The sequence below is a fragment of the Caloenas nicobarica genome, chromosome 2, assembly GCF_036013445.1.
Source record: "Caloenas nicobarica isolate bCalNic1 chromosome 2, bCalNic1.hap1, whole genome shotgun sequence".
Taxonomy (NCBI): Eukaryota; Metazoa; Chordata; class Aves; order Columbiformes; family Columbidae; genus Caloenas; species Caloenas nicobarica.
In genome coordinates, this window is record NC_088246.1 from 34,639,834 (window position 1) to 34,667,042 (window position 27,209).

A 27,209-nucleotide genomic window follows, 5' to 3' on the forward strand; every position below is an offset into this window, starting at 1 on the left:
ACACGAGCGGTACCAGTGCGCTGAACCCCTCACGCTGTGTCCAGCACTGGAACAGGAGCCAGCGGTAAATTCTCTGCTCAAAAGCCGCTCCCCAGGGAAAGCGGGGGCAGGCCCTCGCTCTTTGCTTCCCTCAGCACAGCTCTTATCAGCAAAGGAGCTGACCTTGGATGCAGCAAGCTGAACTCCTTCACTCAGCTGACCGAGCTCCCGGCACAGCGGAATGCACTGGGGGCCCAACACAGCTATTTTTGTGTATCCCATGCATAAAGCAGGCATCTTATGATCGCTTTCGACCTAAAATTAAAAATACTTTACACTGAAATCTGAAATTAGCCAGATGTACATTCCCAGTTTTCTCAATCTGTCACTAAAACAGCTGTACTAAGATTTGAGATAACAGGCAAATTTGAGATAACCCTGGCAAAAGAGGCATAGAGTTCTCATTTTTACTGTTATAAATAAAATATTGGAAGTCAACTGATAGCTGTGTCAGCGTGTTTACTTCAATGAAATACGGGATGTGCTAAAATTCTTACTGCTTCCATGTAGGAATAATTATTAGATGGCAGAACAAGATAATACCAAAGTCTGTTTTATTAAGGCTTACCGTAAGCTATGCAACATCAGGAACGAAACAGCTCGTTGCTTTAATTAACAAAGCCTCACTTTATTGCCTGCACAAATCTGTCTCCCTTCCAGTCACTGTCCAACACCTTGTTACCAGTGGGATTAAAACCGGACGCATCACACCAACAGGCAAACAGCACATTTACGCTGGAACGCAGCTCTGGCTGTCACAACCCTATTCAAAAACCAGGGATCGAAGCACCAAATTCTTCGGCTGACGCATTGTTTCTGGAAGAGGGGTGAGCGCAGCCGCTAAGCAAGGGAAGCGGTTGTCTTGGGTTCACAGTTTTTTCCCTTCTCAGCCCACTCCAGCCTGAGACGTGCCCACCCTGCCAGCGTGGGCCGAGCGGCCCCCCAACACGCAGCCCCGCGCACGGCGCGAGACGCGCCTCCGCGGGGACCCCGCCCCGCCCCGCCCCGCCCCGCCCCCAACGGCCGCAGCAGCGCGCACGCGCGCCTCCCCGCGCGCCACGTGACGCGCCCAAACCCCGCCGCTCTTTGTTTATCCCGCGTGGGGGCCGCGCGCCGGCCGATGGCGTCAGTGCGCCTTGCCCCGCCCCCCGCGCGAGGGCCGCTTCCGCCGCGGCGAGCATCGCGGCGGGGCTGAGCAGCGCGCCGGGGCCGAGCGTCGTCCCGGCGCCGAGCGCCGCGCCGGGGCCGAGCGCTGGGAGCCGGGGGTCGCCGCCCAGCAGCTGGCGAGCGTCGCCCCAGCGGCGCATGTGCTCCGGCGGGGGCGGCAGGCCGCCGGTGTCTGCGGTGGTAAGGGCGGGGGAGCATGGCCGCCCCCGGGTCGGAGAAGAGCAGCAAGAAGAAGACAGAGAAGAAGCTCGCGGCCCGCGAGGAGGCGAAGCTGCTGGCGAGCTTCATGGGGGTGATGAACACCATGCGCAAGCAGGTACGGCGCCGGCGGGGCCTGGGGCCGCCCGACGGCTCCGCGGCGGCTGCAGCGGGGGACCCGGCGCTTGCGGCGCCGACCCGCGGGCCGCCGCTTGTCGCCCGGCTCCGCCGCCGTGTCGGGCTCCCGCGGAGCCGAGCAGAAGGGTTCTTGTCGGGGCTGCCCGATGGACAGAGCCCGTCTCCCCGGTGGAGGCTGGCTGGAGTTTTCCGTCTGGGTGCAGTGAATGCTGAGGGGGACTTTACCGGCGGGGCGAGCCGGGAGGCTCGGTGCCCGAGCCGCTCCGGTGGCCCTTGGCCACTGTGGAAGGTAACTCCGGAACGCTGCCCGCACACTGACACGAGCAGCGTGACAAGTTCAGGCTTTACTTGCAACAGCTTATTGTTGGTGCTGAAGGCAAAGACACGGTGGATCTGCTTCCTCACCTCATAACGCCTTGCCTGTGGTAGGTCTGTGCTCTCACTAGGGTCGGTGTTAGGCTGTGATTGCTGAGATTTGCTAGTTATTCACATGGCGCTTTTCAAACAGAAACTGGAGGGCAGTTAAAAGCCGGTGATGCTGAATTTTAACCAGGTACTGTTCCCTGAACATGTTTGCTGTGTACCCCTGTGGACAGTATCGCAGTATAGCAAAGCTGCAACAGGAGAGGCATGGCTGGAACCACACTTCAGTTTCACAGGTAGCATTTCTTCTTGTGCTTCCTCCTGATGACACCTGGCTGTCTCACTAAGGAGCCAGTGGTAATAAAGGGGCCTTGGTGGCCTCATCTTTACAAATTCTGACCTTTTTGGCAGATCAGATTCCTAAATCACTAGTCTAATGATTATTAAAGGTGACTCTTCTGTTTACCAATAGAGCAAGAGCGGTAACCAAAATTATAATTGCACAAGTGGATTACAGTTGACCTGTCCAAACTGAAATAAATGCTCTTCCTCCCCGCCCCCTTTAAAAAGCTCAGACTTCTGGTACAAGAGCAGAAGGATGATCTGTGTAACTCCTTGCATATGAAGAAATCTTTCTTGTGAGAGGAGGAGCTGGCTTGATTGTGGTACTATGGTTCTTTTAAAAACAGTGACATGTAGCCAGAATTAAAGCTGACTCTGAAGCCAGCTGTTCGAGAACAGTCAGGGGCTTCAAACTTGGCACTGTCGTGTGTTGTATCTTCTAGGGTTTAGCTGCTTGTCTCCCAGTACCAGCCTTGCCAAAGGCTCAGTCAAGCTTTTAGTGATGTGGTCATCAGCAGTCTGAGTCCTGCCCTAACAAGTGATGTCAGAGTGTTGATTTTGCTTTTCTCTGGTATGTCAGCCCTGTTCTCTCAGTAATACACAGTCAGTTGTGTATGTGCAAATCATAAGGGGAGGAGGGGCAGGCGCTGGTCTCTCTGCTGACCAATGGCACAACCTGAGGGAATGGCAGGAAGATGTGCCCGGGCAGGTTTAGGTTGGACATTAGGAAAAGGTTCTTCCCCCAGAGGGTGGTGGAGCACTGGAACAGGCTCCCCAGGGAGGTGTCACAGCCCCAAGTGTGACAGTGTTCAAGAAGAGACTGGACAACACCCTCAGACACATGGTGTGAACTGTGGGGTTGTCCTGTGCAGAAACAGGAGTTGAACTCGATGATCCTTGTGGGTCCCTTCCAACTCAGGACATTCTGCGATTCTATGATTTCATGCAACTAAGCTCCTCTATGAAAAACCAAATCGGTTTCAGTTATTTCAGCAGTGGAGTTGAGACTTCAGGCTTATGATGTACTTTGTCAGTGTAGGCTTTGTTTCTGTTCTACTTGGGTAAACATATTCCAAGGTGTAACTGAGTTTGTAACTCTGCTTGTCACTGTTTACCTCACACCTCTGTTATTGTTGACAAGGGAATGCCAGGTGCTTTTATACTTTTTAAGTAGGTAGAGGAAATATTGCCCTCTTTCAAATGTATGTACAGCCCCTAGTACAGGGAAATCACAGTGCTTTACCATGTCACTACTCCAGTACGTGGCAACTTGTTGTTATACCATGTACATACCTCGTCTCAGTGGAGTGCCAACTCTTATCTAGTTAAAAGTTACTCTAAAAAGGTAGAGAGAGGATCACACTTCAGTGCTGTGAAATCTGTGTGTACTTCTCATTCAGATTTCAAAGTCTGTTGCATTTGGATGCAACTCTGAGTTTCTGCCCGCTGAGTTTTCTGGAAACTTCTAATCTGACTTCAGATGATGGCTTTGCATATCCCACCCAGTGCTGACTGCTCCAGAAATTCTTACATAGTTTGTGACACTCATGCTTGTTTTAGGAGTTGTTTGTAAAAGGAGGTTAACTATTATGGGGGCGGGCAGGGGGAGGTGTGATTATATAGGATAAAATTAGGAAGTCACCAGAAGCCACAGGAAAATGTAGTCGTTCAACTGATCAGTTGTGCTAAAGTTTAAGAGGATTTATAGGCAGGTCTTTCTTGTATTTTGTTAAGTCAAGGGCTATGCTGTGGTTGTAAAACCTAAATATGGTACAAGTTAAACATTTCCTGTGATGGAAATAGCAACACGCATGTGGAGCACTAGCTATTTGTCTGCATTAGTTTAATGCTGTAGGAAAACGGGCCAATTGGAAAGCACAGCTAATTTTAAAAGGCTGTTTTTTGTGTGAGCTGGTATCTAGAGGCATCTTCCATGTGTATGGGAGTTTAAACTATAGACATACCTGCACTTAGTGCTGGTGGGATGTTGGGAGCAAGTGTGTTTAATGCATGGAGGACTTCTTGCTCATCTCCAACATGAGATGGCCCATGTCGTTGAGGTTTTTGCAGAGCTATTTGACAGCATGTGCATAAATCCTTTGTCACAACCTTACAGCTGAGTGGAGATCAGGTCAGAGTGAAGTAATTGAGAATGAAGCTGGGACAGAGTTGCAAGGTGTTGCTGAACCTGTTATTTGGAAGATGAAGTGCCCTAATGCAAGCTCACACTCGGGTGTGTCCTTTGGTTGATGTAACACCAGTCATCTCTTGCCTCATTGACGTGATTCAGTGACACCAATGGGTCCTTCTGGAAAGAAGTACAGAAATCCTCAGAAGAGCATTAGTTGAAACAGAACAGTCACATCCAGAAACATCACAGGGAAAGATGTTTTGGTTGATGAATATTTTTTCTCACACCCAGAGCGGCCTGAGGTGCTTCAAATGATGGGCTGAGGCACTAAAGGTATCTTAAAAGCACAGTACGAAGTTCAAGCAGCAGTTGCAAGTCTTAGCAAAGCTTGGCCATGGGGTTTTATGGTGTCTGCGCTGTTAGTTTCCAACACTTGTTTTGAACCAGATGTGCTAGGAATTTCAGTTTTAAAGGATTTCCTCTGAAACTTTTCTCAAATGTTCCTTTTTTTTGTTGTTGTTTCAGTCCTAAATTGTTGAAAGCTACAGATGTACAAAGGAAGCTGTATGTCACCCCATCTAACTTTGAATTCAAACTTAAAAAAAAAAAGTGTTATTTATGTTTTGTCCAATTCATGCCTCTGAGTGTTCTTTCCTTTAAGAAACTGAAAATTATGTTTATTTGAAGGGGATGCATATATGGATTCTCAGCCTTGTGAAGCATGCCCTAGATAATACTGTCTGTATGTGGAAAACATTCTCATGCTGTTCTAAACAAGTATGTGCTTCCCACAGTAGAAGTGCTCTTTTCTGGGGTCGGCGTTGGCCTGGGTGCAGACAGGTGTTTCTGATAGTAGTTCATGAAGTTAAGGTAGTAGTCGAAAATTAATTCATGTTTTTATGAAGCAAGGCTGTTCAGTTTTTCTTAACTTTGTCTTTCCAAAACATTTTTTTATTACATAATACTCTTGTGTGGATTAAGAAAAGCAATGAATTTCCATAAGCTGTTATTACAGAAATATTGTTGAAAGATTTTTGAAAATACTGATCTTTGGTTTTTTGTTTGTCTACTTTTTCCTCTGATTTAGAAAACTCTGTGTGATGTCATTCTTATGGTTCAAGAAAGAAAAATCCCAGCTCACCGTGTTGTGCTTGCTTCAGCCAGTCATTTTTTTAACTTGATGTTTACTAGTAAGTCTGTTCAAACTTGCTTGATTATAAGCTTTCATGATGATATCGTGTCATACCAATATTCCACTCACCACAACTCTTTGGGCCTAGCCTTCCATCCAGTTCTTTATTCAGTGTGTGAGCCAATGCAGGGAGGTCGCAACCAAAGGCCACGAATGCAATTGCAAAGAGCAAATTTATTTTGGTTACCTTGCTACGGAGGGATCTCTGAAACAGCACCTAAGCTCCTGGGCAGAGGTGATGCAAGCGGAGACACAGGTGCTGCAGAATTCAGCCCTGGTAGAAGATCTCTGGGCCTGCTGCGTTTGCCTGTATTTTAAGGCTTCCAGCAGGCGCAGCCTTCCGCTGTGCTCTGCTCTTTCTCACAACAAAGCAGGAATCTCAGGCGTAATGATAAGGTGCCTTAGAGTTTCTCACAGGCCTGTGTTATCTAACACAGAGGTTCTACTTGTCAAGCACACAAGGTCAGTAAAACAATTAGTGTGATGCGTGTGTTTTTTCTACACCATAGCTGCAGTTGCTTGAGCCTATCTACAATGGTCCTCCTTGCCGTTCTTCCGCTATTCCCATACACCCAGCAAAGAGCACAGCCATCCAAGCCATAAGCTGCCCATTTCTCCAGGAGAATGCTGTGGGAAACAGTGTCAAAGGCTTTACTAAGGTCCAGGTAGACAGCATCCACAGCCTTTCCCTCATCCACTAAGTGGGTCACCTTGTCATGGAAGGAGATCAGGTCACTCAAGCAAGACCTGTCTTTCATAAACCTGTGCTGACTGGGCCTGATCGCTTCGTTGTCTTGTACATGCTGTGTGATGGCACTTGAGGTGATCTCCATAACCTTCCTTGGCACCGAGGTCAGACTGACAGGCCTGTAGTTCACCAGATCTTCTTTCCCGCCCTTCTTGTAGATGGGTGTCACATTTGTCAGCCTCCAGTCAACTGGGACCTCCCCAGTTAGTCAGGACTACTGAGAAATGATGGAAGGTGGATTGCTGAGCACCTCTGCCAGCTCCCTCAGTACCTTTTCACGTGTCTAAGTGGTGTAGCAGGTCGCTAACCATTTCCAGTACTATTTTAATACAGTTTATCATCATTTACATAATACAACCATGCACACACACCAGTTATTTTGTTTGTCCCACTACCTGCTTTCTTTACTGATTTGCATTGTAATCCTGGGAAAACAGCCATCAACTGTGTGCAGTCTTTGGTTCCCACTTTGTATAATCACTGTATTATCTACTGTGCAAAATGTACAATAACTAGAGTGGCTTACTGATGCAGTTTGTCTTTTAATCTATTTGCAGCAAATATGCTTGAATCAAAGTCCTTTGAAGTGGAGCTGAAAGACGCAGAACCTGACATTATTGAACAGCTCGTGGAGTTTGCTTATACTGCAAGGTAGTTTTGTTATTTAAAGCTGACACTTTTTCTAGGAAGCCTGCCAATTGTAAATGATAAAATCTTAAAATATGATTCATCAGTTTTGTTACTATTACAATTAATTACATTTTTTAAAGCCCAGTGTGACTAGACCTTCTATCCTTCTTCCCTTTACCTTTTTATCTAACCAGTAGGAAGCCCTGCAGACTAAAGAGCATGGTAGTTGTCTCCAGAAAGCAATTGAAAGCACTTCTGTCTTTTGACTGCAGTGTTGGGGTCAAATGATATTTCTTATTTTTCTGAAATTCAGGTACTTATTGGTATCAGCATGGCTTTTCTTTATGGCTGTGGTAGCTATCACACAGAACCATTTCCAGGAGTTACACCTTCATCTCAGGACAGGCAGGGTGGATGACTTCTGTGAACAGCCTTTCCCTCCTATCTCAGGCTGTCTGTGTGTGTTTGGTTTTTAAGTGGAGCTTGTGCAGATATTTGATTGTAAACAGTACTTCTTAATCCGCTCTCATGACTGATGGATGGCAGGCCTTTCGTCTTTGTACTAATGGGATTAACTCTCCCAAGGAAGGCTTTCTCTTTTCTTTGAGAGGAATCTTGGATACTCCATCAGTGGTGAGAGGCAGGCAGTGTCAGCACCCCAGTCGTATGGTTGCCTCCCTTGGTGCCCAAGCCCCTGTCTGTGGGCTCTGTGCCTTTTCCCGAAGCACTGCCAAACCGGTTGTTCTGCGTCTGCACTCTGGGCCAATCAGCCAGAGCAGTCTTGACAATGAGTTTAGACAGATTATGCTGATGTCTGTTTTGGGAGTAGGAGACTGTGAGGAAAAAAAAGGTTCTGTTCATTTTCTGTTTTCTGAAAGTGGTTAATCACACATGTCAAAGTGATAGTACGATACTGCAGAGGGCCTGCGTTAAAAGCTTATTCTTCAGAATCCAGTACTGTTTACTCTTTGCCCTTCCTCAGTAAAGTAGAGCAAATGAAAGCAATTTGGAAAGATCATGAAGGGAGGTTGTGTCTTCAGGCTGTGTTTGAAAGATTCTTGGGCAAATAGCAGGGAAATAATTTTGCCATTTATGTGAACTCGTGTAAGTTGCTTTTTTTACTACAACAGGGTAGGTAATTTTAGTGATGCTAATTTTACACCTTCTGTTTTGCAGAATCTCAGTTAACAGCAATAATGTCCAGTCTTTACTAGATGCAGCAAACCAATATCAAATTGAACCTGTGAAAAAAATGTGTGTGGACTTTTTAAAAGAACAAGTTGATGCTTCCAATTGTCTTGGTAAGAGAAATGCAGACTTAAATTCCCCGTGAATTTGTTAACTTTGCTGTTCCTGAAAAATGGTATTGTCTAAAACACAATAATATTTGGCTAAATCCAGGTATATAAATCATTTTGCTCTGAAACTGAACTGTCATCCCTTGCGGTGGACAAAACAGTCTGACAGTTTTCTTTGCTAGTATCAGGGTCCACTGGCTGTACTAGGTCTTGTCCCAGGTTGGCAGCACCCTGGAGCTTCTGGTTTGTCAGAGAACCTCAGCTGTTTAGTAAGGTGGAGTTTCAATTGTTGTTACTGTACCTGGAGACAGAACTTACACAGAGTTGTGATTTCTACAAAACAAGCATATATTCTACAAATATGAACGGGAGAAGTTTAGGTTCTTTTTGGTTTTAGTTGCTTCTCATTTTGACTGAAATCCATGAACGTCATCTGGGTAGGTCTGATATTTAGTATGTTCTGTAGCTCTAACGCGAACTCTGTTACAGAAAAGGTAAACAACAAGAACAAAATGCTTTTTGATGCTTAAGATTTGGTGCACTTTAATCTCTGATTAAATTTGTTCATAGGGTTTCTTATTGACATTCGTCATGTAATTCTCCTAGAAACATCTCGATCATGTTACAGATATTTATAATATCAATATAAATGTTTTGCGGAGTATCCGAATTATAATGATTCAACTGACACTTCGGTGCAGAACAGCCATGGCTCTGAAACAACTGCTGGAAGGAAGACGTTACCTTCTAAGGAAAATGCCACTTATGCTTGCTTTGAGGCATATTCCTTCCTCTATGTTTTTTAAGTAGAAAGTTAATTATACTCTCTAATACTTGCATATTTTGTTGCTAATTTATAGCAAAAAGGGAAATAAAGATTAGATCAATTTTTCCTCAAGGCTCTGTTTACAAGTTGAAATGTGTTCTGTGCAGGCTCATAGGCAAGTCCGCAGTTCATTTAATTTAAAAAAAGTATAGAAACCATGGCTTATTTTTAATCTCTTGAAATTTTGTCAAGAGGTTATACACTTGGATTTTATCTTTGTAGTTTGCATTTTACTACTTAGAGCAGGCTTGTTGCAGCCAGTGGTTTGGTGAGTTGCTTCTACCCCAAGTGCTATCTTCACCATAGAAGGAAGATGACTGTAGCATGATGAGCAGAAGTTGCTGCTGAAAAACTGTGTGCTTGCCTGGTTAATAATGGGAAGATTGGAAATGGTGCTTCTCAGTAGCAGTCGCCATTTAAACCTTTATGCCAACCTTCTGCCCTTGCAGCAGCATCAGCTCAAATTTTTGTGTTTGTCTGCAGCTGACTGTGCTACCTGTATAGAAAAGTGGGGATAGGGATCGGAAGCTTGTGCTTTTCTTAGTTTGCCTTATGTTGCATGCGAGTTATGACAGTATGTGTTTTAAATGAAAAAAACCCTGTGGTAATAAATATGAAACTGGGCTTGCAAGTATCTCTAAAATTACAGTAATTTTATTATATTTTAATATATTAAAGGTAATTACAGTTCAAGTTTGGAAAGGTGTTTTTTTAAATTTTTCCTTCATAGGTATAAGTGTGTTAGCAGAATGCCTAGACTGTCCAGAACTGAAAGCCACTGCAGATGACTTTATCCATCAGCATTTCACTGAAGTTTACAAGACAGATGAGTTTCTTCAGCTTGACGTTAAACGTGTGACACACCTCTTGAACCAAGATACGTTGACAGTGAGGGCAGAAGACCAGGTGAGATCTCTGTTTCATATCAGCTAAGAGCATTGAACTTTAGTATATTTTTTTAAATCAAGAGCTAGTTTAAAGTATCTCATTTCTGATGCTCCTACAGTATTTGATGCACATAGTGCTTGCTAAATTGCAGAATAAAGGATGCATTGTAGCTTGGTCAAAACCAAACATCAGTGAATATCCACATTTCAAGTGTGGTTATTTTATGTGTTGTTTCAGCAAACTAGAAAGAGAGAGATCATAAGGGGAATAAGCAAAAGTGTTTTCTTTATCAAGATAGCCATAGGGCTTCTGATTGCGTAGTACATGAGTTGAATTAAGTTTGAATTACAGCAGTTGCTCCCAGATTGGGATTCATGTGCTATCAGTGGAAGTGAACTACTTCGAAGTGGTAAGCAAACTACACCTTAATGGCTGTCTCTACCAGAGTATGGTCTCAGCCCATTTCAGAGAGGGGTTGCTTCTGATGGAAACATAATATAGGAGCATACACAAGTTAAGCTTGGGGAACTGATGGACTTGGAAGCAAGGTGAACAAAACGCCGAAAGCTAGATGCACTGACAGTGGCACATTGATGGAAGGCCCTTATTTAGGGAGTGCATACAAGAAAAGTGTAGGTGGCTGAAAGAAGTCTGCAGTTTCAGTCAATTAAAAGTTGTAACCTGTGATAGAAATTATGTTTGCAGCTGTCCCGTTTGATTCAGCTTATAGCACAGCCCTGAATGCTTGCTCGGCAGCTTGTTCTTCCCACTGCAGGGAAATAAGAGCATAGGTGTGTCTGCACTGCAGCCTCAAGAGGTGATGGTTGTAGCTGCTGGCTAATTCTTGCAGCTGCTGGGTACTTTTCGTAGCTTCTCAGTGAAATCTGTTGAAAACAAACTGAAATCTTGCCTTTCTAGCTGTGCTGTTCTGGTGTTTGAACTGGGTAATTTGAGTAGGTCATAATGAGTTGACTCATACATTTGAAGTGCAACAAAGGGATCTCATAGCTAAGATGGCATGTGTATCCAATTAGAAAGGGATGTTTTCCTGACTGTGTTAGGTTTCACAGAATTAATGTGTTTTCTTCAATGTATCCATTGCAGTAAAAAGCTTAAATGTAAATAAGAATTACTAAGAGTGGGGGATAATAGCAGGCGATCGAATATGATAGTTGGCTAGTTACAAATACAAATAGGAGCTATGTCACAGTTCAGTATTCTTGTCATGAGCTGGAAAAAGTCCAGGTCACAGGGTAACATTCTCAAAGCTGGAAGTGTTTGGCTTGTAGCCAAAATGACACTTTGGAATTTACATTCTTGAAGCTTTGGTAAGGTAGGACAGCATGCTTTAACTTGGCAGCAGTGGTAGAAGTTTAGTGTAGGCAGCATGGCATCATTAAAATTCCCTCAGGAAAGTGGCAGTGTGCAGTATGAAACTGCAGAAGTTTGCTAGTGATACTGTAGGAATCTTATTTCTCAGGAGTACTGCTAGAAAGTTGACATTATACTCTTGTATTTGTGTAAAGCATGTTTACATTTAGCAAACAAAGGAAGTTAGCTTTAGTTAGTGTCTTATTTTTCCTGTATGCAATAGTGTTTCTGTCGATGAAGGGATACAATGTTCCTGTCACAGTCATTGTGCTGAATTTTGTTAGCTGATGGAATTGAGCCTTAAGTATTTTTTTATTTCTCTACTCTCCCTCACTGCCTGGTCCTTTTGCAGAATTATAGCTGAGGTGGTTTAGCAGTCCTGAATAACTCTAATTCTGCCATTAAATGCCTTTCCATGTTATATTTCAGTTACCACTGGTTGCTCTGATTGGTATTGACTGTGCTATCACTTGTAATGAAGTTGGTACTGACTCTGAAGTGGCAGCTTAGTAGATAAGCTTGCTATGTCTGAGAGCAGCATGGGAGTATCTTAGTACATAGGTAATATTGGATTTTTGTTTTCATCTACCTCCTAAGAAAACTCATTATCTTTTCCTGTAAAGAGAAGACAGAGAGAAGGCTCTCCAAGTGGTAAATTTGTGATAGTCTGCAGCTAAAAACTTTAATTTAAATGGTCCCTAAGACACAACAATACAGTATATTTGGATCCACAACACTATGATTTGGTAACAGAAGCAGTTTGTGAGCTCAGGAGACTATATCAAGTAGAAGCTATTTCAACATTTCTGGTGAAGTATTACCTGCATTTGTGACATGGAACTGCAAGCATATTAGTCTTAACCTGGTACAGGGGTTATCCACATTCATGTAAATTGCAGATTCGTGCTTCCCACTCGGAGGAAAAAAAGGCTAAATAGCAGAAGTAGTGGGTTGATTTTTTTGGTAAGGTTTATAGATGGATTATTCTGCGGTTGCGCATTTGTTTTACTTCATGTCTGAGCATTGTCTTTTTTGATGTTTGGTTGTTTTGTTACGGTGGTTTTGGTTTTTATTTTGGAAGATGGTGATGGATCCCCACATACTAAACTGTTAATATAAGTTAACCTCCAACAGGCAGAAGAATCAGTTTGAAGCATTAAGGATTCATTATTTGTCTTACTGTGTGGTGATGTACCTTATCCTTTTCTTCTCTCTCATTTAAGGTGTATGATGCAGCGGTCAGATGGCTGAAATATGATGAGCCAAATCGCCAGCCGTACATGGTTGATATTCTTGCTAAAGTCCGATTTCCTCTTATATCAAAGAACTTCTTAAGTAAAACAGTTCAGGCTGAACCACTTATTCAGGATAACCCAGAATGCCTTAAAATGGTGATCAGTAAGTTTACCTCTAGCTGAAATCTCTTATGTTCTGTATAATCCAAAAAATACTGTGGAATTTTTGAAAATTGTTTTAAAATGCCCTGAAATTTTCATATTAAATTAATCTGTGTTCCCTCTAGGATGCTGTGTTTAGTTGAAGTTGGATTAGCAGATTATCATGTAAATAAAACCCAGTTTATATAACAGAATGTGACTTTCATTTCTTTTTTCCTAGCAAATGGTATCAACTCCATGAAGAGTAAAGAAATAGAGATTTTGCCAATGAGTCATTAGGGTAATGACCATGAGCCAGCACTGTGCCCTTGTGGCCAAGAAGGCCAATGGCATCCTGGGGTGTATTAGAAGAGGGGTGGTTAGCAGGTCGAGAGAGGTTCTCCTTCCCCTCTACTCTGCCCTGGTGAGACCACATCTGGAATGTTGTGTCCAGTTCTGGGCCCCTCAGTTCAAGAAGGACAAGGAACTGCTGGAGAGAGTCCAGCGCAGGGCCACGAAGATGATTAAGGGAGTGGAGCATCTCCCTTATGAGGAAAGGCTGAGGGAGCTGGGTCTCTTTAGCTTGGAGAAGAGGAGACTGAGGGGTGACCTCACTAATGTTTAGAAATATGTAAAGGGTGAGTGTCACGAGGATGGAGCCAGGCTCTTCTCGGTGACAACCAATGGTAAGAGATGGGGTAATGGGTTCGAACTGGAACACAAGAGGTTCCACTTAAATTTGAGAAGAAAGTTCTTCATGGTGAGGGTGCCAGAGCACTGGAACAGGCTGCCCCAGGGGGTTGTGGAGTCTCCTTCTCTGGAGACATTCAAAACCTGCCTGGACACATTCCTGTGTAACCTCATCTAGGTGTTCCTTCTCTGGCAGGGGGATTGGACTAGATGATATTTTGAGGTCCCTCCCAATCCCTAACATTCTGTGATTCTGTAATTGGAAGTGCTAGTGTGCCTTTTAGACAGACTAGTAACTTCAACGTTGTTCATGTTCACGTGTGAATTATAAAAGAAATATTTTGTGTCAAAACTTTGAATATTACAAAGTTTCCCTAAGCAAATTAAATTGTTAAGCATATGTTGTGCCATTTTAATCTCTAATATATACTGACCATTGAGCTGACAGACAGTTGCATTAAGGTGCAGATGAAATAGGGAACAAGCTTCACTTTTGTTTTTAGACACCATTTGCAAAACTTTATCATATAGGAAAGAAAAGCCTAGATGTTGATAAATATTCTGGAAGGAATTTTCAAAATTTCAGTAGTGGTTAACTAGTTGGCTTCATTTTAGTGTACATCTAAAAAACTGTATGCAACTGTTTTCCTTCAGTCAATGAGCAAGATTCAAATTAACCTATATGTTGGTGTTTGCTGACCATCGACATCTCAGTCATAAATCTTGTGTAACATGGAGTTGGACGCATTGTTTAAGAAATAAGGCTTTTTGTTTTCCTGGTTTTAGTGGCTTGTAGTGTCACTAATATTTTTGCATTATGAGGAAAATTTCTTAGGAGGATGCTTATTTTCTTATACCAATTGTAACCAATATTTTGTGTTGTCAAGCTAAAAATGGAAGTGAGGGGTTTTCATGAGGTACAATATGCTAGAGATGCCTTCCTTATTAATCAGAAATTGGGGGTTGAGGAGGCAGGCATGGCTGAGTCCTCATTGCATTCAAGTCCCTTCTTTTAATGTTAGTATTGTCCTCTTGAGGCTCACAGTTCTGCTGTTCCTTTTCTTTGGTTTGCTTCCTTTTGCCTGTTTCAATGCAACAAACTTAGTTGCTTGTTAATATTGGTTAAATAAGCTGATCAACAAATTGGTATATAACATGAGTCCAAATCCATGTCCTGTTTTCACATGGAGCAGGCAATCTGAAATAGGGTTTAAATTGGAATGTGCTGCTGTGCATTCTTCCCCCTTAAATCAAAGCTGTAATAGGTTTAATGTAGAAAATTGGTTTCCTCCTTTTCCGTCCCATCCCTCTCCACCCCATCCCTGCCTCTGAAACGTCCTTGCCCCTGTATGAGCTACATTGAATCTGCAACAGTTGTTGTCTTCCTTCCAGGTGGGATGCGGTACCATCTACTTTCCCCAGAAGACAGAGAAGAGTTGGTGGAAGGTACACGGCCAAGAAGAAAAAAACATGATTATCGCATTGCTTTGTTTGGAGGCTCGCAGCCCCAGTCCTGCAGATATTTTAATCCAAAGGTAATCGTTACCTCAGAATGCATTAAGATTCACTGTTTGTAATCTTATGTGTTTTATTTGCAGATGTTATTAACTAAGACATAATGATCTGCAAAATGGTATTAGGAAGGATGTGTTCCCTGCCTCTTGGGTATAGAATTGAAAAGAGTATGGTTAATTAGGTGTTTTCAAATCTGTGTACCTAGATGTAATAACTTCATTTTTAATAGAATGATTATGTGTTTGTGTATTGGCAGTATTAGATATGGAGTCCAGATAAATCCATCTGAATTGAGAATCGATTGGTATGTGTATCCCACAGCTGGAAATAAATAAAAGGTCATCAAAACATCAAGCAATCAGTTAGGAATATATAAAAGTCTGTATGCATGTGCATGCATGTATGTGTTCAGAGAATAACTCGAAGCAATTTCCTTTTAGCGCAAGTCAAATTATTGGCTCCTATGTTAGTGTAGAACCCAGTTTTGGAAAGCAAAGTGCTTTTTGAATGCATTTACTATAAATGTGCAACCCCTTACAAATCCCAATGGTTCACAATTTTGTTTGTTCTTAAGAGTATATAAGGAGGAGAACTGAGAGGCAAGTATTCTCTAAGTGGAAAAGGGTGAATTTCTACAACAAAAAACTTAAAAGATGGCCAATTTAAAGCAAGCAAGCTTTGCTTTGCCTGAAATTTGTTTCCTGAATAAATCAAGCCCCGGGAATGATGGATGTTTCAGCTACACAGACTAAATGGTCTAGAAACAGCAGCTGCATGCAAAAGGATTATGCATACTCTGTTTTACTAGGCAAGAACATGCAATAATACAGAAATAAGTTGCCACATAAACATTAGGGCTCTCTAAGTTATGAGATCACATACATGTAGTATTTTGTTGCAGAAATTCTGATTGTTCTATCTCAGCATATTAAATGCTTGTTATAATTTCAAACAGTTCTGTGCGTTATCTGTATGAACTTTGTAGTCAATGTGAGCCCTGTCAAATCTAATTCAGAATGAATGAGCCCGTGGGATGTGTGTTGAACTCATCATTCACATTCCTTTATGCAAGATAAAATTGAAGCTACCTTCTTTGAGCACCACTCAAGTCTTGAACAAACCCTGCCAGCTTTGATGACTTAGTTTGAGAGACATTAATTTGTATTTTTGTTGGGAATTTCAACTTCCTAAATAATGACCACCTCTTTCCTTCATACACATACATAATCAAGTGATAAGCGGTACTCTAACTGGGGGTGAGGAGGTGAGGGGAACAGAGCAGATAATTCTTTCCTGTCCAGGGTCTGAGCTGGGGAAATCTTTGATCAAGGCATTCATCCTTTTCAAACAGTTACTTGGTTTTGGCATTTTAATACACTGTAATTCAGCTAATATGCTCTGACCTTTCTTTTATTAGAAGGAAATCAGGTCAAAGTTTCTTTCTCTTAATCTCCAGTTATTTATGTTGGAACAAAGCTAATTTTAGGCAGGATGGAAACTAGCTTTGCGACTTTTTGTCCCAGTCGTTAATTGGCAATGGTATTATCAGCATAGCATGCAGGTGGTTTCTTTGCCGTCCTAACTGATAGGTTAAATTCCATGAGTGCCTAACATCAACGGTGATCAGAACTCAAAAGATGGGAGTTGTTGCTTCATCACTTTATAAACTAATATAAACTCCCCCAGTTGTCACCATGTGTTTCCTGAAAACTTAATCTTGTTTGAAAAATAATAATCTCGGTGCATGCTGAGTGGGAGCAACAGGCAAAGACTTCCAGCTAAATGGAAAATTATGTATGTACTTAGATGATCTTCAGCCAGACCTTAACTTACAATATAACACAAAAATTTTTGTGGACAAAAATTCCTGTCTATATAAGTCTACATAAAGCATAGGATAAAATAGCTCATTTTTTTCCTAGACTATTTTTACCCAGGCTTAACACTAAAACAGACATGAGTTTGGAGGAAATTTTGCAGAACTGCCTCTTGATCAAGCTTTATGGCCTTGCATGTGGATTAATGGGGAAGGGGGGAGGTGGGAAGAAGGAAAAAAGTGAGTAATTGTAGATCTTGATTCTAACAAGCATGTCTTCCTTGAATGTTGTCTTAGTGCTTATGTGCTTTCTTGGGTATTCTTAGCTAGCCTGTCATGTCTTGTTGAATAGCTTTTACTTACTTAATTTCCAACTTTAACCTATTTAAAGGTTGTTCTCTGGATGTTTTGCTTGAGTATCTGAGTTCGATCTTTAATTAACTGTGACAGTAGCTTCTTAAATGCAGCAAAGCAAGGATCCAGAATCCCTGTTGAATTAGCATCACGTGCATGCAAAATAAGTGGCTCCAATGCTGCAAAGACTGTATTTACTTGCTTTAGTCTCATCAAAAGATGGTGGGAGTGTCACACAGCAGAGAATTAAGCCTGTGTATGTACTTTTGCAAGGTTAGGACCTTGGGAAAGAACTGAAATTCAGTTGTCTGAACTGATGGAACAGCGACCTAGTCCTTCACTTTTGATTTTAATTTAATTCAATAATTTAATTAAATTCTTATCTCTCAGATAAAGAAACAGTTCAAAACAAAGGTCATGTTTCTCCTGAAAATATTTGCGCAGTTGTGAGTGATACAAATTTCAAGAATCCTAACACTATAAAACTAGTGCAAAAAAATTGAATTTTCACTGATTTGCTTTGCTTGCAAAATTAGTCTCTAATGTTGATTTTCATTTCCTTGTTGTCAAAAAGGGTTCCTTAAATAAGAATGGATTGGGTACTAAATGTTACTTGTTGAAATTGTTAACAGTATTACTTTAAGTCTGTATTTGTTGTCTTTGTTGCACTGTAACTGATATTTCTATTGGTGCATGTACTTCATCAAGAGAGAAAAATGATGCAACAGGACAGATGCAGATTGGTATAAAATTTGTGGAGCAATTTGGCACTATTTTGAGATGTTTGTTTTCAGAATAATACTAGAAATCCTAGATGTCCTATTAACTGTAGTGGGAAGCATTTTCTTGTTCAATTTTCCACAGAATGTTTTAAGAAAGCTTTTTTTTTTCCTTTTCTCCAAGTTGGGAATAAAATACTTTTCGTTTTATAAATTCTTGGGGATTTTGAGGCAGCAATATGCTTATTCTTTTGAAATTGCTGTCTCTAGTGACCAGAAATGGCTGGAAGTCTAAACTTTTTAACAGCGCAAAGTCCAGCAATAGCAAGTAAAAAGTAACAGGTATCTGGCATCACTATTTCTTGATGATGAAGGGAACCAGCATACCTTTTATGAGGGGATAGAGCTATAGTCAATAACCTTTTGGTGGGGAGGTTGCCCATATTAGGCATGTCTGCTGTTTTCCCTGACAAACTTGGAAGAGGAGGTATCAGCTGAAAATTAGGTACTTTTTCACATGGCCCATAATTACACATGTACCCTGTCACAGGGTCTTGTGGCTGCTAGGAGTTCAGGTATTTTTAAGAAGTGATTAAATAAATTCATGAAAGAGAAAAACAGCCTTTCAAAAACTATTAAATACAAAGGTACAGCTTCTGCCTCTGGTGTCCTGCATCACAATTTGTTGAAAGCCAACATCAGCAGGGAAAGTGTCACCATATACCTATCTTGTTCTTTCTTTCCTTACTGAGCCCCCCGAAAATGAGGCTTGCCACTGCCCAGGGCTCTGTGGATCCTGACTGTGGCATAAAGCAAGTCTTCTGCATAATTCTTAAGTGTGTACAACGCATAAATTGAAATCAGTTCTATGTGGTGCAGAGTAACACTGAAGAGCATTATAAGAGAATGACGTAAATTGCCTCCTGCTGAGAGAGGGTACTGAGTATGTCCAGGTTATGGGAGAACCTGTGTCTTTTCATTTGATAAAGGTGTGGATGAAATGGTAGCTATGAACTGAAGCCATAAGAGTGGGTCAGATCACAGCCCTTTATAACAGGAAAGGAAAACAGGATTTTTTGTAGAAGTGCCAGAAGTTTGAGCTAGAAAAATACGTTGATCTTGCACAGTGCACTAAGACATTTTCTTAAGATTTATGCAGCTATTTATTTTGCCATGCTGTAGTATGGCTTTCCTTTCTAGGATGCCCCAGGACCTGTTTCTCACCATAAAGGGCCACGTGCACCTGCCAGCTCTTCTTGATATGGGGGATGCTACAAGAAAAGATTGTAAGATGGTTTTGGACTATAACATGCTCTGCCTCTTTCTTTGAACCCCCATGTAGGAGTCGCTGTTCTTCTTCATTGACCAAGGTGTTTGAAGTATGTCCTTGCTAAGAAAATGTAATGATGTAACGTCTTGTGTGAACCATTACAATGAGGTCATTCAGCAGGTTTAGCTAGACCATACGGAGGTGATGCAGATAGCAGTTAAGGTCCCATACTTACCTGTTTGGTATAGGATACAAGCTATGCTCATGGAACATGTGAGATGCTGTTACTCAAGAAGTGTTTCTTGTGCTGTATGCTATCCTGATCTGCCATCAGTTGCTGAGTTTGGTGTTCTTAAGGCTTTGGGTAGCATTACTGCCCGTATTTGATACTTGCTGGATTTGCCAATACATGCAAAATCAGTTTCTTGGCAACATGACTACCAGTATTTGTGATGGAGCATTACTCTCTCATGGTATCAGCTGTGGATAGCTATAGATCATTTGTGTTTTGTAAATTCTGTAAATAAGCTTCTAGTTGTCATGGTAATAAAGTATGTATCAGAGCTTTTTAACTGAGTTGCTTGTCAATTTGGATATTATCTTCTCCTTTTTCCTTCACCTTTGTTTGGTACATTCTGTATTTTTTCTTTTTAGAAATAATGTTACTATATGTAAGATGTCTTTTTCATTGCCTATAAAAGAAAATGCAGTCCTGCTCTATTTATCACATGCATTGTTTCTGATATCATAGCAACACGAGGTCAATTTTGTTGGGGAAAAAAAAGATCTGCTTTTCAGGGAAGCCGTACTGGGTGCACACAGGGAATAAGGAAGTAGAAATTGATAATGTCATGGTTCATTGCAGCTAACTCTGTCTGTGTCTAAGAGAATTTTTCAAGAGTACGCCTGAGGAGTATTCTTCAATAAACAGTATTCATGTTTGTTTTGAAAAGGAACTTTAAAACTGACCATATCTAAATCTCTGTGAAAAGCTCTGTTTGAAAAACACTCGCTGTGCAGGTAAGTGTTATAATCTATTAGACATTACCTGTTCTTTGTAATGCAGGATTACAGCTGGACAGACATCCGATGTCCCTTTGAAAAGCGCAGGGATGCAGCTTGTGTCTTCTGGGACAACGTAGTTTATATTTTGGGTGGTTCCCAGCTCTTCCCTATAAAGCGAATGGACTGCTACAATGTGGTGAAGGATAGCTGGTATTCCAAGCTAGGACCTCCAACACCTCGAGATAGCCTTGCAGCCTGTGCTGCTGAGGGCAAAATTTATACATCTGGTGGTTCAGAAGTGGGTAAGACACTAAAAATCTTTAAAACAAACCAAAAAAAAAGCACAAACAAAGATACCTGAAAATTTTTTCTGGTTTTTTGCATGACTGTTGAAAAGAAACTGCACGTTGCCATGTTAGCCTAATGAGTTTGTTTTCCCATGTTTAGGATTTTATCCTTCCAATGATCTGTTTCTGTTTTGTTTTTAAAATGGTTATTTATATTAACTAGAGCATAAAGTACACTGTAGCACTTAAGAGTTTACGGACAAGCAAATGTATTTTGAGAGTCCCACTCTGCTCTTGGCTTACTTCTATAAATCCACAGAAGTCAATGTGGTTTAAAATTTTCTGCAATGTTTGGCCAGAATAGTTGCATTTTGACAATGGCATTCCTTGTGTATGTTGGGCCTGATGAGGGTGTTTGAGGGGGAAAAAAAAAAAGGGGGGGGGGGAGGGGTGGTGGGGAAAAAAGCTGTTGAACCTACTACTTTTGGTGGTGAAATTATACCTGGCCCTGTAAAGGAATTTGTCCAGTTTTTCTGTCTAATGATAGAAGTTATCTTCTCTTAGTTCGCTAGTCTGTTAGTTTGCTTCAGTAAATGGAGAAATACTACCTTTAGATTTCTTTTTACTCATCATAGTAAAAAAAATTAAGACCACCGGGGTGGTGTTTTTTTCTCCCCAAGAAACCTAGCGGATGGCTTATGCTATGTGTTATAGCAACATTTTAATTTATTTGTCTAAATCTGATACAACGTCAACAAACCAAAGTTGGAATGTAGGTATGCTGTATCCACAAAAACATAGAGCGCTTTTTTTTTTAAAAAAAAAAAAAAGCTGTGTTCTGGGGAAAAAACAAAAACCAACACCCAAACAAACAAAAAAAAACCCTAGACCCAGGGACACTTTTTTTTAGTAGATCCTCTTGAGTTCTGCCTTGCTGCAGAGGTAGGTGAGCAGACAGGAAAAAGGTCATAGTCGGTGCTTGACATTGGTAAGTCACTTAATGGGAGGTGTGACATTTAGGTAATGTTATCTGACTTCTAAAATACTTTAGGTCTAATGTAGCAGCAGATTAGCCAGTTCCTAGCTGCCACCTAGTGTGGTACATGTGAAATAGCACCTTTCCCATTACTTGAAATAGGTTTATCTAAGGCTGCATTGGGAAACTTGCAACTCTACAAAATCTCATAAACCTTCCTAGTTTCCCACATGTCAGTTCATGAGGGAGTATGATACAAACTTTGATTGTATAGTTTATTGTCCAATACATTGTAATTAGTTAATACAACTATAATGGAAATTTTAATTTTGCTTTTAAATCCACCCTCACTGCACAGTTTCACTTTGCTTTCCATAAATATTATTCAAGGTAGCATAGTAAAAGCTAAAAATTAAAAACTGAGTTTATTTTCCCTGTACTTCTTTTCTTATTTGGAATCCAGTGTTCGGGGAAAGTCTGTCTATCCTGAATATAATATTTTCTAACTTGGAACAGACAATTATGTGAAACCATTAATCGAAGAAGATGCTGCAATGTGCTTAGCTGTAAAGAAAACTAAAATTTGCATGCTTTTGGAATTGATTGAAGAGTTTGGAAAACAAATTACTGTGCCAGTCCATTACGGAAAACAGGGTTCTTTCCCTCTTTTTGAATTTGCAATAGCTAGCAGAGTTTGAAAGCTAAACATACTAAATTCTTCTACTATATCCAGGTGCACGAAAAATATTTAACGTTATACTGACAGCATACTGAAAATGGAAGCTTTTCCCTTTTTAAAAAAAAAGACATTAAAGACAGCTCTGCTGTACTTCCCATGGATGAGAAGTTCTACAACTTCAAAGCAATAAGGATGTGTATTTACATCAAGAAAAAAATATGTTCCGCTCTAAGTTCTTCGTGATATTGAGAATGACCTGGTAGGAGTAAATGCAGAGTTAGAAGTCTACTCTTGTATTTTGGGTCTGGAAATGTAGCACTGTTTTGAGGGTTCAAATCCCAACCAGTAGTGAGTGCTGCTAGTGTGACACACTTTTTAGAAGTAGAAAGCCAAGGAAAAAGATCACAAGAGAAAGCATCTTTAACTGTTCTAGGTGAATATATCTATTGAAACAAAGGGGAGAAGGATCCTGGTTCTTTTCTGAGAAAGTTGTATCCAGCCTACTCTGCTTTGGCTATGGTTCAGCTCATTACCTGAGTACAAGTCTTTAGGCTTCCACCTATCTTCATTAGAAAAATTGCTTTTGATTTTAGTAAGGGTTTTATTGGCCCTTGAGGGAGGAGTACACAGACCTTGCACTTCCAGAAAATAAGTATCTGCCAGTCCCCAGAAAGTAAAATCGTGAGGGGTAGCTGTCTTATGGTTGCTAGTAATTCTAAGAGTATGTTATGACATAATTGAGCTATGTAATTCCAAAGGCAACAAGTATTCTGGGAACCGGGCAAGTAATATTGCTTAAAGACTCGTGAATCTGTATGAAGTTTACAAAGCTGTTTTCATCTTCATATCTGAAAGTTCAATATATTTCCAAGTAGTGAGAGCAGCATGTGATGATGATAATATGATCAGTAATTTATATACATCTCTCCAGTGTTTATTCTCACAGTCTGCCCCACCCCCCCACAAAAAAAAAAGCCTTTTCAAACACAAATAGAATTTTTATAAACTTACTTGCATATTTTGGAACAAAAGAGACAAAAGAATTACAAGTATGCACTTTCTGAATAGTCCCAAGTTTCAAGTTGGTTAGTTCTGCTTTTGGAGGTGGGAAAGCAGCTTTCCCTTTTCAACTAACAAATAAAACATCAATTTGATAATTACTGTTAGACTCTTCTCTTGAAAGACAGCCATAAAAATTAACACCACTTTGGTGGGTTTCTATTTTTTAAGGAAATTCTGCACTGTATTTATTTGAATGCTACGACACGAGAACAGAAAGCTGGCACACGAAGCCCAGCATGCTGACTCCGCGATGCAGCCATGGAATGGTAGAGGCAAATGGTCTCATTTATGTATGTGGAGGAAGCTTGGGAAACAATGTTTCTGGAAGAGTCCTAAATTCCTGTGAAGTTTATGATCCAGCCACCGAAAGGTAAGCATTGTATCAATTCTGATTATTTTTGGCCACTTGTGGCTTTGCTTGCTGTATAAATAACTGAAGTACAGATGAACAGGGAGAATTCTATGTGGTAAGGAATTTTCCTGAGTCAAGCAGTAATAAACCAGTTATTTGTAGTTTTACTTAAAAGGTGTTTTTTCTTAAGCAGCTTTCTTGTGTATTTCATTTTCCTAATGCTAAGTTTTATTTACACATTTTATACTTATTTTCTAGAAACTAAATAGTGAGTTTCCCTGATTTGTTTGGTTTTCTTTTTCCCCAGTTGGACAGAGCTGTGTCCCATGATTGAAGCCAGGAAGAATCACGGGCTGGTGTTTGTAAAGGACAAAATATTTGCCGTGGGTGGACAAAATGGTGCAGGTACTTTACTTCTATTAATTCTCTAGCTGGTCACACAAGGCTTTGTTGGGGCCGTTTTCTTTTGCAAATAATTCATTCTACTCTGTTCAGCTGCAGAACTTTGAGCAGTACCATAAAACATATCCTGTTGTCACATCATTGTTGCCTTCTTTCCCCTCCCTACTTTACTGTATCTTATTTTTCAAGCTCTTTTACTGGTGACAGTACTGTCAAATTCAGATACGCACCCATGCTGTAGCCAGTTCTGCAGTAGTTAATATGGCTAAACCAGTCATCTGAGAAAATATAACCTTTTAATTTTTTAAATTCTTCATTATGTATTTTGACAGATTTTAGCATTCTTTTGAGATAGGTAAAGGTGTAGCCACTATTTGGGGAACTTCAGTCTAAAGACTTAAAGCTAGTCAGCTATTTTAAAGTGGTGAAAAAGTGAGAACTTTTTGACTGCCCTGGTTTTGAAATGCGACTTACTGTCATGGGCAGCTCATTTATGATCTGCCTGTCTCCTTGTCTTTAAAGCTATAATAATAATAGTTTATTTCCCAGGATAACTTAATTTTAATTACACAGCATTTCTGAAGCGCTTTTCAAAATGGAAAATTCTTGGCAATGAGCTTTATTAATCATTACTTATAGTAATTCAAATATTTTATTTCAGATTAATGCTATTTTAGAATATAGCTTGCACTTAATTAGCTACTAAAACTATTCCAGCGTGATTGATTCCTCATGCAAAAATTCAGTAGACGTGGGTTTTTGCACTAATATTTTATCAACCAGTTATAGCCAGAGCTGCTACTTTTCAAAATGTTTGTGTATTCACTGAATGCTCATTTTAGAAGTCTGTACTATTGAACCAATAATATTATTTTGCTGTTCATATTCTGTAGCCTGACTAATTGTTGTTATTATAACAGGAAAGAGTTATATCTGGGGTGAAATATTCATACCTCTTAACATTATATAGAGGTTTCTTAATCTCTCAGATCTAATAATTCAGGACTGGAAGTGAAAACTATGTGACTCATACTACTATTGTTAAATAGGGATAACAGGATGTTTGTAGATTTTGTAATTACTAGCCTGTTTCCTAACGAAGCAAATCTTAGTCACAAAAACTACTTTCCTCTAATAACTTTTGATTCCCTTGGCCCTTTTGAAAGGGACTTAGGCTTTTCAACTTCAGTGATTTTAATATCATAATGAAGAGAGACATTTGCTATCAGTAAAGTACCAATTTAGGTAAAGGTACTGGTGACCCCTTTGGAATAAAATGCCCTCACTATAGGGAAGTTTGAGGTGGATTCCCGAGTTTTAGTTACTAGCCACAAGTCCACAAGAAATTTGGCATTGTTAGTTCTGTTCATGAAGTAACACGGTAGAACCTCTAGAAAGCATATAATGTGAAATTTGTTAAAACACATCTCACTTTACATCTCCTCTTTACTTTTCTCTGTTTCTGTATTTATAAAAGGATAAACTGCTAGTTTAGAAACCTGTGGCCTTTTTTCAAGTTGTTTTTGTTTTTACTCTAGGACTTATGTTTGAATCTAATCCTTGAAAATAAAGACTAAGTTTAATGAAGCATTTGTATGCTCTAGTTCAGTCCATATGGTATAATGTAATAAGCAGTTATCTATTTCATTGCTTTGTAGGTGGCCTTGATAATGTAGAATATTACGACATCAAGATGAATGAATGGAAGATGGTGTCTCCAATGCCATGGAAAGGTGTAACAGTGAAGTGTGCCGCTGTGGGATCTATAGTCTATGTCCTGGCTGGTTTTCAGGGTGTTGGTCGATTAGGGCACATTCTTGAATATAATACTGAAACAGACAAGTGGATAGCCAACTCCAAAGTCCGTGCTTTCCCAGTAACAAGTTGTTTGATCTGTGTTGTAGACACTTGTGGGGCAAATGAAGAAACTGTAGAGACCTGAAGACCTGTAGGAGCTGCTGAGACGTTCTTCAGGACTTGGGGAGAGACGGCTACTGGTGTTTTGCTTCCATGTTTTACTGAATCTTGTTGAACTGAGTAACAGAAAAAAATGAGATGCAGTCTTTCAATTTGTATATACAGCATATTGTATAACATGGATTTTTTTCATGCCCATGTTCTTGTCTGTTTTAAGAGATGGGGATGTGTTTTGAGAATCCACTTACCTAGCTGAGATCATATGGCATCTTCCTTTAAAGATACTCTGTGTTTTGGCCTTGTCAAAAATAGACCCAAGCCAATTATTTAGAAGAACTCAAAGCATGTGATGAAGATAAGATTTCTGGTTAAATTACACTTTACCAAGCTCAGTTACAGAGATTCTCCATTTAATAAAGGTGAGTAAATGCAGCTTGGCTCATGAGAAATATGAGCAAAACCTTTTCTCATTTATACCTGCCTGCAGAAATCTTACTAGGATGTAATGAAGATTTTCCTCAGGAAGGACCAAGGATGGCAGTATAATAAAGATTTCCATGGTGAATGGGGATAGGTTATACAGCTCTCCAGATTATGATGGCTGCTCTCTTCCAGTGACTCTCTTCCATCATTTGCATGGCTGCATATCAATTTTTAAAGTAAGACAGGCCATATATAGATTAGAGGAACACTTTGCTAATGACATCTTTGGCATTTTGGGGAGCTGTCACAGAAATTTTTTTTTTTTTTAATTATACTGAGGTAGGGGGGTGGTGGGGCAAGTCCACAATAATTGTGCACTGGTAATTAGCAAATTGGAAATTTGGGATTAATTTTCAATATATCTTCCCAGGCGTCAGACTGTACATATTGTGGATGCCAAGCCATTAGCGAAGATGGGAATAGGAATGGGAAAGCAAAGTCAATACAACAACTGTATTGATTTTCTTATTGAAAATGACTTTTTAAAGTGGCATGAACCAAGTCATTAAAGATACTTTATAGAAGTCTTCTAAAGTTGCACATGGTTATTAATCTCTGGTTTATAAGCATATAGTTCTGTACATGTTTCCAGCCAACACAATAGTAAATTGCTTCCAGCACAGAAGTTTAGCTTGTCAAGCTATTGACACTGTGTATATCTTCCAACTTCTGGGAAACTATAAAAATGATGTATTCATGTCTGTCCTGCTCCCATGCTAGTTTATTAATATATTCATCCTAATTCTGTCACCTCTGTTCTAACTTGCTAATTTTTTCAGATCTGTTTCTATGAGACTATTGAATTAACTTTAAAAGTTGGTGCTTGCCTACCTCTACCTTGTGCATCACTGGCGGTGGAGATTTTTAGTCTGTTTTATTTCTGCAGATCCTCTGAGTTCTCATAAGTAGTATAAATTCCAGTTTTCAAAGTCAGTGCTTCTCTGTAGACTTCCTCCTGGTTTTCTTCCTCATCAC

General features: G+C 40.4%; 2 protein-coding genes across 3 annotated transcripts in view; one reads left to right on the plus strand and one right to left on the minus strand.

Annotated features, from left to right (window-relative positions):
- Window positions 1–27,209, minus strand: part of HYCC1 (hyccin PI4KA lipid kinase complex subunit 1) — a 364,011-nt gene that overhangs the window by 69,734 nt on the left and 267,068 nt on the right. The window lies entirely within an intron of this gene.
- On the plus strand, window positions 1,309–26,768 carry KLHL7 (kelch like family member 7). 2 transcript variants are annotated; one of them, XM_065628902.1, is made up of 12 exons: window positions 1,309–1,522; window positions 5,466–5,568; window positions 6,876–6,969; window positions 8,125–8,249; window positions 9,803–9,978; window positions 12,555–12,729; window positions 14,790–14,932; window positions 20,138–20,378; window positions 23,249–23,450; window positions 23,740–23,837; window positions 25,493–25,567; window positions 25,739–26,765. In XM_065628902.1, the coding sequence occupies exons 1-12, from the start codon at window positions 1,403–1,405 to the stop codon at window positions 25,774–25,776; spliced, it is 1,590 nt and encodes a 529-aa protein (XP_065484974.1). In that variant the 5' UTR covers window positions 1,309–1,402; the 3' UTR covers window positions 25,777–26,765. The 2 variants fall into 2 exon arrangements, with proteins under 2 accessions (XP_065484974.1, XP_065484973.1); XM_065628901.1 differs by having other exon boundaries at window positions 25,493–26,768.